The sequence below is a fragment of the Haemaphysalis longicornis genome, unplaced genomic scaffold (genome assembly GCF_048455015.1).
Source record: "Haemaphysalis longicornis isolate Haplotype H1 unplaced genomic scaffold, Haemaphysalis longicornis Haplotype H1 scaffold_14, whole genome shotgun sequence".
In the NCBI taxonomy this organism is placed as follows: domain Eukaryota; kingdom Metazoa; phylum Arthropoda; class Arachnida; order Ixodida; family Ixodidae; genus Haemaphysalis; species Haemaphysalis longicornis.
This window is the reverse complement of record NW_027526245.1, coordinates 31,305,719-31,321,700: the sequence shown is the minus strand read 5'-3', so window position 1 is coordinate 31,321,700 and position 15,982 is coordinate 31,305,719. Positions and strand designations below refer to the sequence as shown.

The 15,982-nt window shown below is 43.7% G+C and overlaps 1 protein-coding gene across 1 annotated transcript in view; it reads left to right on the top strand.

Annotated features, from left to right (window-relative positions):
- The window catches only part of LOC144165227 (uncharacterized), a 113,429-nt gene that overhangs the window by 93,729 nt on the left and 3,718 nt on the right, over window positions 1-15,982 (top strand). The window contains exons 5-6 of the mRNA XM_077695345.1: window positions 3,910-4,014; window positions 15,626-15,679. Of these exons, the coding sequence (XP_077551471.1) occupies window positions 3,910-4,014; window positions 15,626-15,679 (159 nt within the window). The remainder of the gene's footprint in view (window positions 1-3,909; window positions 4,015-15,625; window positions 15,680-15,982) is intronic.

The window sequence follows — 15,982 nt, the reverse complement described above, 5'->3', positions numbered from 1 at the left end:
AAAAATTTTTACATTTCCACATATACCGGTTGCTCTACCTAAAGCTCTGCTAACATCTCTGGACGCACGGTGCGTGCGTGAAACCGGGGACCGCAAAAAAAGTCTTCCTATCTCTCTCTCTGGAACCGGGCTTCCATTGTGTCAGAAAAGGTACTTGAAAATAGCGAGAAAAGAACAGTTCTAAATAAGACTTCACACGCGTCGACCATGAAGACAAAGTGCAATAGTATATCTTTATCTCATAATCCACGTAACCGTGTACATTTCGATCGTTCGTAGATGCGTTACTTGTGCACGAGAAATCATCGCATGCGTTCGTTGTTCACTTGCGACTTGGGAGTTTGAATGTTTGGCGATTGGTTGGATGCACTTTCAGCGAAATTTGGACGAACTTTTAGCTTTCGCACTTTTCTCTACTTTTGTTAGGAAGCGATGGTAAATGTTCGCATTATAAGTGTAGTGGTTCTGCTCGAGATATCTAACCAAGCTGCTACCGTCTCCCAAATCGGTGACATGTGGCACATTTTGCATACTTCTGCAGTTTCCAACACGTAGGATAACGTCAGATTCATGTTGCGTTCCTGGATAGCTCGATAGAGCGCCTGAGGCAGTTTTACGTTGAGGAATTAAAGGCATGGAATTGACCTGGGAATGGGAATGGGCTAAATTCTGCCATTCCGAGGAATTGAAAGGAATGGAATAACGACAAGTTCTAATTCCTCGGAATGGAATTGGAATGGAATGGGGATGCCCATTCCGCAACACTGAGCGGAACGCTGTGTGGCCCGTTCATTGATTTGGCTGAGAGAGAGTTTCTGCAGTTGTTCTTGGACACTTTAAGGGGAGAACAGTGCAAATAGAATCGTACGCAGATGGCAGATAAAGCCGATAGCCTTTTTTGTATTTGTTCTATTTTTTAAATGCTAAATACTTCGTTAGGGTTCCCGACAGTATTCAAGTAAAATATGTACTCAGATTGTGGTAGTTAAAAGCATATTTTTTGGTGGCTACACACACAACGCCTGAAGGCATCCACGTCCCGTAATGGCTTTGTTATACGTGATATCAGAGTTATACGTTATACGTGATATCAATACGTGATATAAATACGTGATATCAATATGTGATATCAATGCTTTCTGGTCTCAAAACTCCAGCCGAAGTTTCATTCAGGGGCACAAGCTGTCGCTAGGATCGCCCCTGTCAATGAGGAGGCTGCACCATCCTTCTGAGAAGCTTGCTGGTCGGCTGTTTACCCCTGGACAACACGCCTACATTCTTCTGCTTTTCATTTACATCTCAAAAAGCGCTAGCAAACTATGTATGCGTTTGCGTCAGTTTTTGCCGTGCAGTTGGCTGCGAGATGGAATAAAGACTACGCGTGCTACAAAAACATATTATGGTGTTCGTTAGCTACGACAGGCACGAATGTTTTCGCTTTCGGAGGGCAGACATTTGGCGTTTTCGGTTTTTGACTAGTCTTTCATTTTTAACCTTATGTGAGCTAACTAGAGCCGGGACTAAAGCGTTATGCAGCGCTTAGGCATCTGCTGCGCTGACAAAATATACACAAACCCAGCCCGTCTTCACGTACGTTTAGCGCTGCACCTGCGCGATTTTATAGCCAGGCAATTATATATTAGTAATAGAAATCTAGAGTTGTAAATTGAGCATGGACAGCAGAAAATAAAAGGCTGAAGCAATGAAAGCAGCATAATGGGCGCGCGGAGTTGGGGGCGGAGGCATATTTATTACAGCCTTGGCTGACTGCTAAGCTGAAAAAATAGGTATACGGTGTCTGACAGATAAAAACTACTACACACAGCGCCTGCCACCCCCCTCCCCCCTCACCTCCAACCCAAAGGGAACGCAAAAAATGAAGATGCAGCCAGAGCTAGCCGTGACCGCTTTTAAGAACTCGAAATACCTCGCTACATTTTCAAAATTGGGCCCCCGAAGATTTTGGTACGCGCAACGAAGATGACATGAAGCTGTTTGACCGCTGGCTGGCCGTAGAAGGCCAGCCAAGCGCGTGAAGAAGAGACTACTCAAGCCCACCACGACCGTGCTGTACAAGTGTTTATACAAGTTTGTGGCAATAGAGGGATGAATGTACGGAAATGTGAGACATCGCCCATGTCACTCAGCCGGCTGTTCCAGCCTTTTAAGAATCTCGCTAGCCGGCTTTTTCCCTATCGCCAGTACGCCTCTATTCTCCTGCGTTTCATCCCCACCTGTAAAAGCGCGAGGAAACGATAGCTCCCGTCCTAGTGTTGGTGACGACAACCGAAGTCCTTGCGCTGGTGGGTTTACTCTCTGCGACCGCGACCATTTTGTCGGCTGTGTCGGATACGACAGTAGGCTTTCGAATATCTGGGAGATGGCGCCGACACGGCGATTGGGTTTTTTAAGCTGTAGAGAGACAGATTTGCCGCTCGTTATAAACCCATCGCCAAGAATAACATGAGTGTTTTCTTTCTGGCACATGCACACCTGCTTTGACTCAAAACTGAAAGCGTCCCCCTCTTGTTGTGGAGCAGCTGGTTTCCACCTGTCGCGCTGTTTGCGGTCGCCGGGGAAGCAAAACAGCGAAGCTTTTTTCTATGTACTTCGATAGCAAGGGCGACAATTACGCACGTAGCACGTCTGAGGGATCGTTGTATACATGGGTTGCCTTCACAATGCGTAAACAAAGATATACCGCACAATCGCGATATACGTTGCATCACTCATCGCAAGACCACGACTCAACGCACTACCAATGCGGCCGCAGACATCCAAGCCGCCCGAAGACCTATTTGGTCAGCATGAAGCTCTCTCCTGGAATCCGCAGAAGTTTCGTGACCAGAAAGCACTAGGACTGCTGATATCGATGTGCTTGTAGACGGACATATCGGTAAATTCAGGGCCTAAGTACTTACATTCAGTTTCCTAACCACATAATGTGTAGGGGCGCACATGAACGCACGACAGACAGAAAATATTATGGACACGGTTTCTTGGGTAATATACGTCTATTTTACACGTTTGGCGCCACGCACAAACAGTGGAAAAGAGTTGTTCGGGTGCGCATGATACCAAACAGAAGCTATTTTTGATAAATGACGCAGTCAATGGCGTATGCTCTGAAATGGGGATTGATGTTTTCGGTTACATCTTCTATAATTAGCAAGGAAACGCGATGCCCAAGAACGGAGCATCGCGGCACCTCTAAGTTACGTTAGGGGACTTGAGTGCCTTTAAATTAAAAAGCACAAATTCACTGCACTCACCGGCAGTTCATAGGTAATGTCACCCAGTTCAATTCAACACGAATGAGAGGTAAGGGGACGACGCATGCTGGTTATTCAGAGTGCGTGCACAGGTAAATGTCTGTGCGGGCGCCTTAGGCACAAGGTTTAACTGTGGTGTAAACCACATAGCCCTTGAATAATTCTTATGCTGTTTCTGTACGTTCAAGCTGTCGTAAAAACACCAATAATTAAATTCGTTTGCCCACATTTGTATACTTATCGGGCAGCGGACTGACCGCAGTACTTAATATGTGCATGTTCATTGCTCGGTGTGTGAAGCAGAGACAAGTTGCAGCCATTCAAAAAAAGAAAAAAAAACAAAGGACGTAACAAACCACTTATTTACTCTTTCGCCTTTGCTTTATTGCTTGAAAGTAAGTTTAAAACGGCAAATGAGGTCGTATTTCTAAAAACTAACAACTGCAGTTTCTCACCACGCCTTTATAAGGAGCATTGCTCCACTTGTTTCGAGAATCTGCATCCTTAATCCGGAACTTACAACCTAGAAGACCCCGCAATTGAACAACTTCAGCACGACGTGTGGTTCAACGGTCCTAGGTTGGCAGGCTGAGCCCGTCGACGTTTGTTGTAAATCATTTCTTTGCTTTCTTTGCAGGCAAGTTACCGCTGGGTCGTTCCATGGATCGTGTGGAGTTTCTTCAATATCATGTACATTTTCGTCATTGCAGTCATGCAGGTCCTGGCTGCTGTGTTTGCATCGGTAAGCACACGTTTTGTTTTTTCAAGATTTATACTGTTTTACAATGGCGCGGAGCCTTGTGCAATATATTTGTCGTGACTGCAGTCGTGTGAACGCCCAAGGAAGAGATAGCAATAGCTGTGGGCTGATCACACAGCGGAAATCGCACAAATTGGAATATAAATGACAACTGGAAATGATAGATACTTTACTCTGCACCGCGGAACCTAGGAAGCAACGAGAGAAATTTTAACATTTGAAGCACAAAGGAATATCAAATAAAAATCAAAGGAGTGCTAATGAGAATGCCCTGGAAAAAGGCACACGGCATACGCCCTGTATGTGCGAAGTACGCACTCATCGTTCACCGCCATCTTGAGTTCAATAAAAAAGTGTTTCCCCTTTCGAGCAGATATAACGTGGAGTTGACGCAACGAATAGCGTGAGAAAGTTTGGAAACCATGTTTTTATAAAAATAATTTTGGAGCATCGCCTGACAGCGACGGATATGAAGCAACCGTACCCTGTCGGCGCCTTTCTCAGTTCGGCCGCGTCACGTAATTTTCTTACGGTATCTTTGAGGCAAGGCCGGGATTTGAACGTTAATAATATTAGGTTAGCAGTTATATATGCTGCGGAATGTTGTCAAATAAAAAAGAACAAATCTGCCGTTTGAAACCTCTAGTGGGCTTATCTAATTATTATATTATCGTGTTCAAGTGACCCTGAACTGACAAATATCTAAGCAGGAGGAGCATGTGGCATCACCCTGAAACAACTCCCAATAATATCGTTAGTTTACAAGTTCTACTGAAGGAATACAAGAAGCCTGGTGATTTATTTTTATAATACCGTGTACAATTACTAGAGAGTGTGTGTATCCGGATGAATGAAATTTCATTTTCGGCATTATATAAGCTTATCGTTGACGCAGTTAGAATTATTGAGGAGGTAGAGCAGGCCTTGCTCGGCGTCCTGAGAAAGTCACGGCGTCCGGCGCAGCCCCGACGCGCTTTCTGTTGTGAGTCGGCAAAGGAAAAACGTGCGCAGCGAGCTTTGCGAAGAGGCTTGCGGCTTCAAGGCCGTTCGGTGACGATTCACCACTAGCGCTTAAGCGCTTTACTTAGGAATGGGTGTTTCAAGCATGGTTTCTTGCGCGCGCCTCTTCGTCGGCTCCAAATGTCTTCAGTTTGCCTAGAAGGGCTTGGCCACCAAGCTTGCCATAATAGCACCCGCCGCGGTGGCTCAGTGGCTAAGGCGTTGTGCTGCTGAGCCCAAGGACGGGGGTTCATTTCAACCGCGGCCGCCATTTTTCTGATGGAGACGAAAAGCAAAAACGCCGGTGTATTTGATATTGTGGCACACGTTAAAGATCTTGAGATGGACAAAATTATTCCGGAACGCTCTACTACTGCGTGCCCATCGCCAGGAAAGTGTCGGCGCGTTAAACCTCACAATCAATCAATCAATCAATCAATCAATCAATCAATCAATCAATCAATCAATCAATCAATCAATCAATCAATCAATCAATCAATCAATCAATCAATCATCACAATACCGTCGCTTTCCTATGTCGCTGTCCGCGATTTGCTTCTCGCAAACATAGGCAGGATACCTCAGCGCTCGATCTTTCATTCCAAGCGTACCCGTCGCGGTGGCTCAGTGGCTAAGGCGTTGCGCTGCTGAGCACGAGGTCGCGGGTTCGATTCCCGGCCGCAGCGGCCGCTTTTCTGATGGAGGCGAAAAGCAAAAACGCCCGTGTGTTCGAGATTTCGGCGCACGTTAAAGATCCCCAGGTGGTCAAAATTAATCCGGAGCCCTCCACTACGGCGCGCCTCATCGCCTGCGTTGCGTCGGCGCGTTAAACGCTACAATCAATCGCGTGGTCGACCCGAGGAAGTAGCGGGGCCGCGGCCAAAGTAGAGGCGACACCAACCGAGACGACGTAAGGCCGCGTCGCGGCGAAGTACCCTAACAAGACCAGGGCGACAAGCCGTCTGCAGGCACTATCAATAAAGTTGTCGTACCGTACCGTAATCAATCAATCATTCCAAGCGCACACACTTCCAACCGCACCGAGACAGTCAGAACTTTACAGGTAATTAGATTGTCCTCGCAAGCCGCGTAGCCGCTGCTCCTGCTCGGTACGACACATTTCCACGGAAAGAGCTCGGCTTCGATGTAGCGGGGAGCATAGAGGTTTTTACAGTATACACTAGAGAGGAATCTGGCGCTAGCGTCTATGCGGCTCACATCAAGGTCGTCTGTGTAGTCATGGACCGCGATTAGATGATGCACTCGCCTTAGTTTCATCATTGGCTTGGATTGAAACGCTTTAGTGGCCCTATATTTGAACACAGTGCCATAAAAAAAGCAAAAGTGGTGCTCTATTATATTAGTTGAAAATAAAACAGGCTGTTTAAAAGCTGTGGAAAAAGAAAGTCGGGCGTATTTTTGAAAAAACGGTTGTGCCTACTATTATGCAGGCCAAGGTGGTAGTTAACAACAACGTTAAAATTTGGGGGGAAACTCTGTAGCACGCCGTATTTTATTATTTTTCATTATTTTTGATAATACGTTGTTTGAAGAGTTTGGAATGCTTTTAGCGTGCCTGTGAAAGCGCCATCTTCGCGGTGAACCACTCCGCCGACGGTCAGCTACAGTTTAACACTACTTTTTGCTGAGCGAGATGGTTCATACTTGAAGAAAAAAGAAAACGTGGCATTAAACAGTCGCGGACGAAAAGAAGATAGGACAGATAGAGACGCCCGTATCTGTCGTATGTCGTCTTCGTCGAAGTGCGTTTTTTTCGTCATCTACAACTTTTACGGCGGCATATTACCCGCTCAGTCACAAGTCTTTCGACTGCGGCATGACCAACGTCAGGTACGATCACGCATTGCCTGCCTTTTCACCGAACACGGCTACCACATAACACGAAGGATTTCGGCTTCCTCGTATCTCGTAGATGTGTTAATGCATAGTGCAGAAAGCAAATCCCCAAAACCGCTTAAGAATCTGATTGTCATGCCAAGCCCAAGCCAGAAGGAGGGGTCTTCTCATAACCCCCCACGACGACATGGATTCCAAGGTACACTTTCCTCTCTACTATTGGCTTCGAGGACCAGCCGTGGCGCCACCTACGAGTGACGTCCCTTGTAGGACAGCGGGTCGTGTTGTCGACTGCTACAACAAAATTCCGACCCCGTGTTTTTGTTGTTGTTGTTGTGGGCACCGTCTTGCACCATCTTGTGGATTTGATGCAAACTGCCCAAAAACGTGGTCTGCAGATTGAATATTCTGGGCAAGCAATCAGCGACTCGCTTGTTCCAGGCGACACCGCCGCGTTTAGGTAGTTGCTACCATCGCGGCCAACAGCTCATACCCAGCCAGTTAACGCCAAGGACGATGCAACTGATGCCGAGAAAACTGTAGTACACACGTGTGTACTACACCACAGCAGCTTGCGGAGACAGCAGAAACGAGGCATCCAGTCCACCACCAGGATAAATTGCCGGAAAGAAAGAGACGCCGTCCTGGTTTCTCGGCGACTTGACATTCCTTTTCTTAAAAGACATCTGAGCTAAGCCGCCCTGCCTGCACATGCCCAATGGTATCAACAGAAACGGGCTCCTTTTTTCTTGAAGTTAGAATTCTGTCGCTAAGAATGGCTTAGAAAAAATGGATGGACTTTTTCCAAGAGCCACAGCTCGCAGTATCGCGCTAAAACCTAGCTTGTACTAGAATACCGGCGGCGTCTTTTGGTGCTTTTCCGCAGAGTTTCTACCCGCGTTCGCCGAAGAAAACTTTACGCGAAACGTTAGTCGGATACACAGGCCCACACAAGCTTCGCTCTGGTGGCGCCTTTTATATTTGGGAACCACTCGCAGGGGAGACACTGACGTCGTCCGGAAAGATAAAAGGGCAGGCTTATTTTCATGTGATCAATATTGCCGGCAACAGCTCTGTGCTAAAGTTACAAATGGTTCTATGTCCAGGACGCGTCCAGCACGCGTGTTATCTGAGGGGTGATGTGAGGCCACGAAATAAATTCAGGGACAATTATTTATGCAGAGAAGAGAAAACCCAAAATTACGCCAGGTTTACTCTGTAACAATGAATACGATAGATATGAATTTGCGCAATTTCAAAAAACTCTTAACTCATGCGAAACGGTGCGCATAAAAAATTTCCGCCTTCGGCGGAATAGCCTTTTCAGAACGGGTAAATTTCATCACTTAAGCATTCTGTTTTTCAATTTTCAAGTGTTAAGTTTATTTCAGGCATGTAAATTGCGTTGGCGCGGGAGAGAAAAATGCCGTAGTGTAGCGGCTTGATGACGCTCCGTTGCCCTGAGCTGCATAAGGAACTAGGGTAACAACGAGCAGGCTGCAGTAAAGAAGCACTAATGCAGTTTTTAGTGTAAACAAAAACAACTGAATACTTAGACACAGCTCATGTGTCCCTAAAAACAATGCATGCGTAAGAATCCTACGCAATCGTATCCAGCACAAAAAGTATCAGACATGGCCTGTTGTAAAACATGTAGCGAAATAGCGCACAATATCAGTAACATATGATTAATGGAGTACTCCATCTGCGTCCTAATGTTTTCGGAACATCCATTCATAAGGATGGCGTAAAATGTAGAGCAAACCAACTTTCTGAGAAATGGTTTATTTTTCAATGCCTCAATTTTTTTAGTTTTTAATAGTGTTATAAATTTGGATTAAATGGGACTGTAAAAGTGGGTATGCGTATCGCGAACCAAACGTTCAGAACTACCTCGTTATGTTGCCTGCAACCGAAACGGAAGCGTTATCAATTCTTGTAAATGTGTGGCCCGTTTAAGCTGTGAAACACAATCTCAAATTCTGCCGCATCAGTTTTTCTCAGAGTTATTGGCTTTTATATTGGTATACGTACAATATCTTTCCTTAAAAATGTTATTTTTCTTAAACAATTGCTAGTTGGAAGGGCAATCGTCCTGCAAAAAACTGGCTTTGCTTCTGATTTTCGAATTATAAGCCTGTATTTGTCGCACACGATATTATCAAAAGCAGCAGCAAAATGAATTTCACTAATTTGAGTGCTTTTCCTAATCAGACGAATTTTTTTTTAAATTCTAAGACCAAATTCAGAAAGAAGAAATCTGAAGAAACAACGCTGAATTCACAAATGAGATCATTATTGAATGATTTTTGCTGAGGCCGCGGACGCGGGCTGATTCCCGGCCGCGGCACCCGCTTTTGTGGTGCAGGCGGAAAAAGAAAACGCCCGTGTGCGGCTATTTCAGCGCACGTTAAGGATTCCCGGGTGGCCAAATATAATCCGCTGCCCTCCACTACGACGCGCCTCATAGCCCACGTGTAGCTCCGGCGGGTTAAACAACACTGTCGATCACTCATTGATTCGAAAAAAAAATTAGCTGGTTTTCTAATTTGTAAGTTTTGAACAGCCTTATCAATCAAACGCCCTTCATCTGTAATTCAAGTCCCATTGGGAGATTAAAGAAGGCTTTCTTTCCTCAAGGGAGCGCTATGCAAAATGCAGTATACATGTAGTTGATCCAATTCACTCATTGTCACATGGAGAGTTCACTTTATATGAAACCACAAAGAATACCTTCGGCACTCTGCGGTTTTGCGTAAATGATATTATATCCTTTATCCCTGCTTTGGTTATAGTGATCTTTTCATTTGATAAGATCACTTTTGTCTTTAAAATTGTCTTTAGTTGCTTTCATTGTATTTTTCTATGTAATTATGTATCGAGGGTCCCGGTGCAGTATCAACTATGGGACGCTCGTCTGGATATATCTTCACATGTAACCTTCCTCTTTACAATAAGATTACAATGCTCGTATCAGGAGCAAATGCGGCTCAGTGATCAATACGGGGCAGTGAATCTTTACAATTAGTTGGTTATTCGTGCAGTTTAACTGTCTTCAAATTAACAACGCTAAAAATAAAACTGTGATATTGTGAACAGAAAAATTCTAGACTCTAACCTTGAGCTTGAGCTCAGTAAAGGGACACACGAATGACAGCATATGTGCAGACAAAAAATATGATAAACGGCGTGATCTGGACACAGGCACCGCTTTCCTGTATCTGTTGAAGGGGAAATTTTCAATCTATAATTGCTACCAGTTGTGAGGTGTTGCATTGCTATTACGGTAACGAGAACTACGCAGAATAATTTCAAAGTCACGTGCATAAATCAGCAATTTGACTAATTTCCAGCTTAGAACAGAGTGCGCTTACCGGCAAATACTTCGCTCAGTTTAACATTCTACAGGTGAGTTCCTTCTACACGCTTAGACTACTCCCTATTTGCAAGAATTCCTCGGTCGCCGATAGCAATATACATGTCGTAAATGCTCGAGCTTGCGCCATATACGCCGTCCTGCATTACAATGCACGCCGTCATCGTCATGCTGTTGGCCACTTGGCTCACCAAATAGTTGCCAACGTGTGTTGTACAGTCGCCCACTTTTTCAGTAATTTCACGGGAGCGTCGATCGCCGCGGGCGTCAGCGCCTTGTCACAGTAGAAAGCGGCAAACCAGAGAGAGCACATCGCACGCGCAGAACGATCCCGCCAGTGTAACCGTCGTCTGCTAGGCTGTTACCGCAAGCCAGACACAGCCCTTCTCCGTAGGTTATCAGCCGCCTTGTTGCGAACGAGGAGCACGCAAAGCTACTGTCACCGCTCCGGCAATCAAGATAGCCGTAACAGCCTAGTGGTAACAGCCTAGCAGACGACGGTTGCCCCGGCGGGATCGTTCTGCGCGTGCGATGTGCTCTCTCTGGATTGCCGCTTTCTACCGTGACAAGGCGTTGAACCACGCGGCGATCGACGCTCCCGTGATATTACTAAAAAAATGGGCGGCTGTACACTCTCCGTAGGTATATGAACGCACCCGAAGATATTGATATTCTTTGAAAAAATTACACGAAAGAAAAGCTTGACCTAGCTTACGGAAATATTCAAGTCATTACTATATTCAGATTTACCATTGGTCAGAATTTTTATTGTGGTTTTAATTGCTTGCATTTCTGTTTGCTCACTCTGCCTCCGATGCATTTTCCTTTCTGGTAACTGCTTACGTTTTTAAAATGCTTTATTGGTATGTTTCTGTCTGCTTTTTCCCCTCAGTTGTTACGTAAGACGTGAAATTTAATATTACTGCATATGGCCATGATGTTTTCTGTTGTCAGAAACGGGGACAGCCGCCTCGTGAAGAAACTTTTAAAAGTGGCTTTTTTTCCGTGGTGCCAATTTTTTGCAAAAAAGAAAAAAAAAGCGATTTCGTTTAATTTGATGATAATGAGCGTGAAAAACAAACATCTCTTTTCAACATTTCGCCCTTTGTTCAAAATATTCAGTTGGTTTTATTTGCTATGTCGACTTTTATACTACAAGCCCCATAGCCCGGGGTTTCTTCGCGGCGTAAACAGTTCTAGACGCTGAAGCCGCCATTAGTGACCAAGCAATTTTCGCGTGAGTAAAATTAGAAAAGATACGCAACACATTCCTTCGGAACCGGCGCGGTGGCTCAGTGACTAAGGCGTTGTGATGCTGAGCACGAGGACGAGGGTTCGATTACCGGCCGCAGCAGCCGCTTTTCTGATGGGGGCGAGAAGCCAAAACGCCCGTGTGTACGACATTTCGGCGCACGTTAAAGATCCCCGAGGTGGTCAAAATTAACCCGGAGCCCTCCACTACAGCGCGCCTCATCGGCTGCGTTGCGTCGGTGCGTTAAACCCTACAATCAATGAACACATTCCTTCGGGTAAGATGCAATAAGGATTTGTTTATCACTACTGTTATAGAAACTTATTGACCGACTGGAAAATCTGAGTGTCCTGGCTCACATTATTTTGGCAGTTCCTTGCTCAGTTAAACCAGTGTAGATTTGGCGGAATTCATGTTCAATTTTCTTTTGTTTTGGTCTAGAAACATACAAATTATTATACAGGCGAGGTTCGCAGAGTCCCACTATTGTAACGGGACCCTCGATGAGAAATACAAAACGTGAAATTATAAGGCAGCAAAACAAAACAATTAATCATGACCCCCCCCCTAGTGAAGAAAACGAAATTCAAGAACAAGAGACAAAATTTTGAGAATCAGGAAACACTAAAATATACAAGCGGATATAATTAAACAAAACAGAAAAAAATATTAAAATGAGTTACAACAATATAAAAGAAAGAGGTACAAGAACAAACAGTATTGCAGGCAACCATAACATGTAAGTGTGATTTTCTATGTTGATGACAGAAAAAATCTTTGAGACGTTCTTTAAAGATTGTTGCGGGTGATGATGACTTTATGTTGAGAGGGAAGCCATTCCACAATGAAATTGCAGCAAAGCAAGGAGTTTTTTTTGTCGTAATTAGTATGCACAGTTGGTAACATAAAGTTGTTATTAGATGCAAGCCTGGTGAAGTTTTTTGTCCTTAGCCGAACAAGATCGATGGTATCGTATTAAATTTAACAGTGAAGTAACTTGTAAAAACTTAGGTATAGGTATAGCCTAAGGTATACTTAGGTATATCTTAAGTTATTGTTATATAATTTGTTTACTTGTAATATTGTGTTCTCCCGCCACAGAGGTGGAGCTGAAGAACGGTATGAATTATGTGTGATGATGCTAATGGATTGATTCTGGATGTGTTGGACTGGTGAGATATGAGAAGAATATGCGTTACCCCAGGAGGCAATGCCATAATTGGTATGGCTATGAATGAAAGCGAAATGCAACGATAGCAGTGCATGATGAGAAGAAGACGGCCGTGCCTCTAGTAATGTGCGGGTGCCAAATGCGGTTTTCTGCTTAAGCTGTGAAAAATGAAAACAAAACGTACGGCTGCGGTGGAGTTCCATGCCAAGAAACGATTAATCTTCGGATGGAGAACTGGTGTGAGATCCGAGCATTATTGCCGAGGGATGCTGGTCTGCCTATTGGAAGTCCTGAAAATCATAAATTTAGCTTTTGTGGATTGAATAACTAAGCAACTGTCGCTACAGCAGTTAACGACGTTATTGTGCACCGTATTCAGCTTGAACGTGCCAGAAGTTATCGATTGATCGCGTAAAGATATTGTGGTATCATCGGCATATAGGACACAATGAAATAAATGAAGTAAAATAAGAAGGTCATTAATACATAAAATAAAGAGCAGCGGACCCAAAATAGAACCCTGGGGTACGCCTTGGTTAAATATTATGTTTCGGCGGTTTTAGAGAAGTTATCAGGATCATATACTGTGGCGTGCCTGTTGAGCAAATAACTTTTTAATAATGTTAGAGTTGACCGTGTTGCCCCATATGACACTAATTTTTTTAACAAAACATGATAATTACACGTAGAAAACGCTTTCCTGAAATCTAAAAAAACTGAACCCACAAAACTTCCGCTGTTGATTGATTTTTATATAGACTCTTAAGGTTAGTAGAAGGTTAGTTTAGTTAGTTTAAATTATGGTTAGTAGAACGCGTGGATCTGAAACCAAACTTGCAATCACTCAGGAGATTGAATTTACATAAATAGCTATTATGGCATGTATCAAATGTACGCTCAATAATTTACTAATAGCGGGACGCATCCAAATGGGGCAATAATTAGAAAATAACAGCCGGTCGCCTTTTTTCAATATGGGCATGACATTTGCTTTTTGGGGGGGAGGAAGTAAAAACACTTGTTTTGAAGATATAGGTGATTATGTTACTCAGCATGTCGGAAATGAGATCAGTAACGAATTTTAAATGACGTATCAAAATCTTATCTAGGCCAGCACTTGTATTTTGGAAAGAAAAAATCGTGGGAAATACTTCGTTTGCACTAGCCGGTGAAAGAATGACTGGCTAGCACGCTTGATGTTTTGACACACATTTATAATCTTACGGGTGTGTGCGTAGCAATTGGAATAGTATTCACTAAAAGCCGTAGCAATATGAATGGGTTGATGAAAATTTATGCCATTATGAATAATTTTGATAAAGAAGCGCTAGTTTTGGGCGTGTTATTAAGAAAGTTGGTGGGTAAATTCTACTGTTTATAGGATTGATTATATGTTTAGTAAATTGGCATTCGAAGAAACGATTTTTTGCCTGTTTTAATATAATGTTTACATGAGAACACTACTTTTTATAACGCTGGGCAAGCTTAATGTTTAAGGGTTGCCTTTTTCATATAATATTGTAGCGTTCTACCATATTGACAGTAAATTCCCAACTTCGAATGAGTTTTTGAGATGGAAAACTCGACATGAACCTGAAATGTAGTCGCATTGATAAAAAAATCTGCATAGTTTACTGGGGCAAACAAATTTACAGTTGCAGGAAAATTAGCCCTAGACCAAAATTCAAACGCACAAAGTTGCCACACTTTGGGGGATTTTATACAAAACTTGTGTAACTCTTGTCCTTTACTTTGTCGTGTTGATCAACACACTGGGCCGCTTAAGAACGCTACTATAGTTATTTTAGTTGTCAAAGTGGTGCGTTTAAAAGGCAGAAGTTTCTGCGAGAACTCCAAAAGCCGGGTTAACTTTGCTTAAAATGCGAAGCTTCTGAGAAACGTTTTTGGTTTCGCGTTGCAGGCCTATCTTTTAGGCAGACAGCTATTTGTTTGCTGCATTCTGAGAGTCTGTTACGTTTAATGTAGTTTTCAAAATGCCATTGACGGAATTAAAAAAAATATTGTGGCGCTGAATATATAAGATACTGCTGACCATAAGATAACAACTTAATTCAGCTCTAGAGGTTGATTGCGTGGACGAACAGAGAGGTACACCCATGTCCTGTCATTTCATTTCATTTATTTCATACTGCGGACCTTCGCCTGCCCAAGCGGGGGGGGGGGGGGGCACGATACAAGTAAAAAGGACATGCTCAGGCACTCAAGTCAGAGAAAAAACAGAATTTGGCACACAACAGCAGGTTTTCAGACCCAAACATTACAAAGTTAGCGAGCAAACCAACATAAATCCTTATGCAGTTGCTTTACGGAAGTTCCATTCTTGCACCGTTCCTGGAAAAAAATTAAATGTATCTATGTGTGCGAAATAAGGTGTTAGGGCTCCGGGGTGGTTGTGTCTCATATGTCATGTCGATATAGGTGTCAGGTAGTGTGTCCGGTCTAGTGCTGTTTGTCAGTGCAAAAGCAGGGAAGAAATCAAGCCTAAATCTCTGCTGTCGTGACTCAAGCAGTTCAATGACATTGGCCCTAATTAGATCGAATGGTGAATCAATAGGGTATCTTGCTCAAGTGACATCTAAGCATTGCAGTTTTCAGAGTAACTTTGGCTTCATGACGGTCCAAAACGTAGGTGCTATCTACGAAACTTTTTAACAGCACCGCGTATTTCGTGCTCTTCCAAAAATAAGAAAAACACCAGGCAAGAGCTTAGCACGACACGGGAGCGCAAACAACCTCCCTGTACTTTATTCGCTGTTTTGATCTTCGAGAGCCTGACAAGGCCAAAGAAAATTGCTGTTTAAAGAAGGCATCTCACGAAAGCGGAGTTTTATAGAAAACGAGCACAGCCTTCTCTATTGTCTATATCCCCTGCCCCGACTGATACAGCTCTTTTTGCATTTACTCTCTTATCTTGCAGTCAACGCATGCTCTAGGCAGTGCAATGGGATCCTGGATTGCATTTTTCGTGTCAGTAAGTACAACCATACCACACTAGTTGTTTGTACATCATTCCCAGTAACCACACGTATCAAAACACTGGTGCCAAATCATACGTGTGAAATAAAAGCTGACGTTTAATGTGACAAATAAAAACAGAATTACAAAGAACAGCCATCGATAGAACATCTTTTTTGTGTTTAGTGGCCTCGGAGACAATTCCTAACAGAGATTGCAGAATTCGAAAATACCATAAATAATCTAAATATATTGGCGTCTTTCACTCGATTTGCGCCAAATGCTTCAAATAAACCGGAAGCACGAAGCGGCCAGGAAG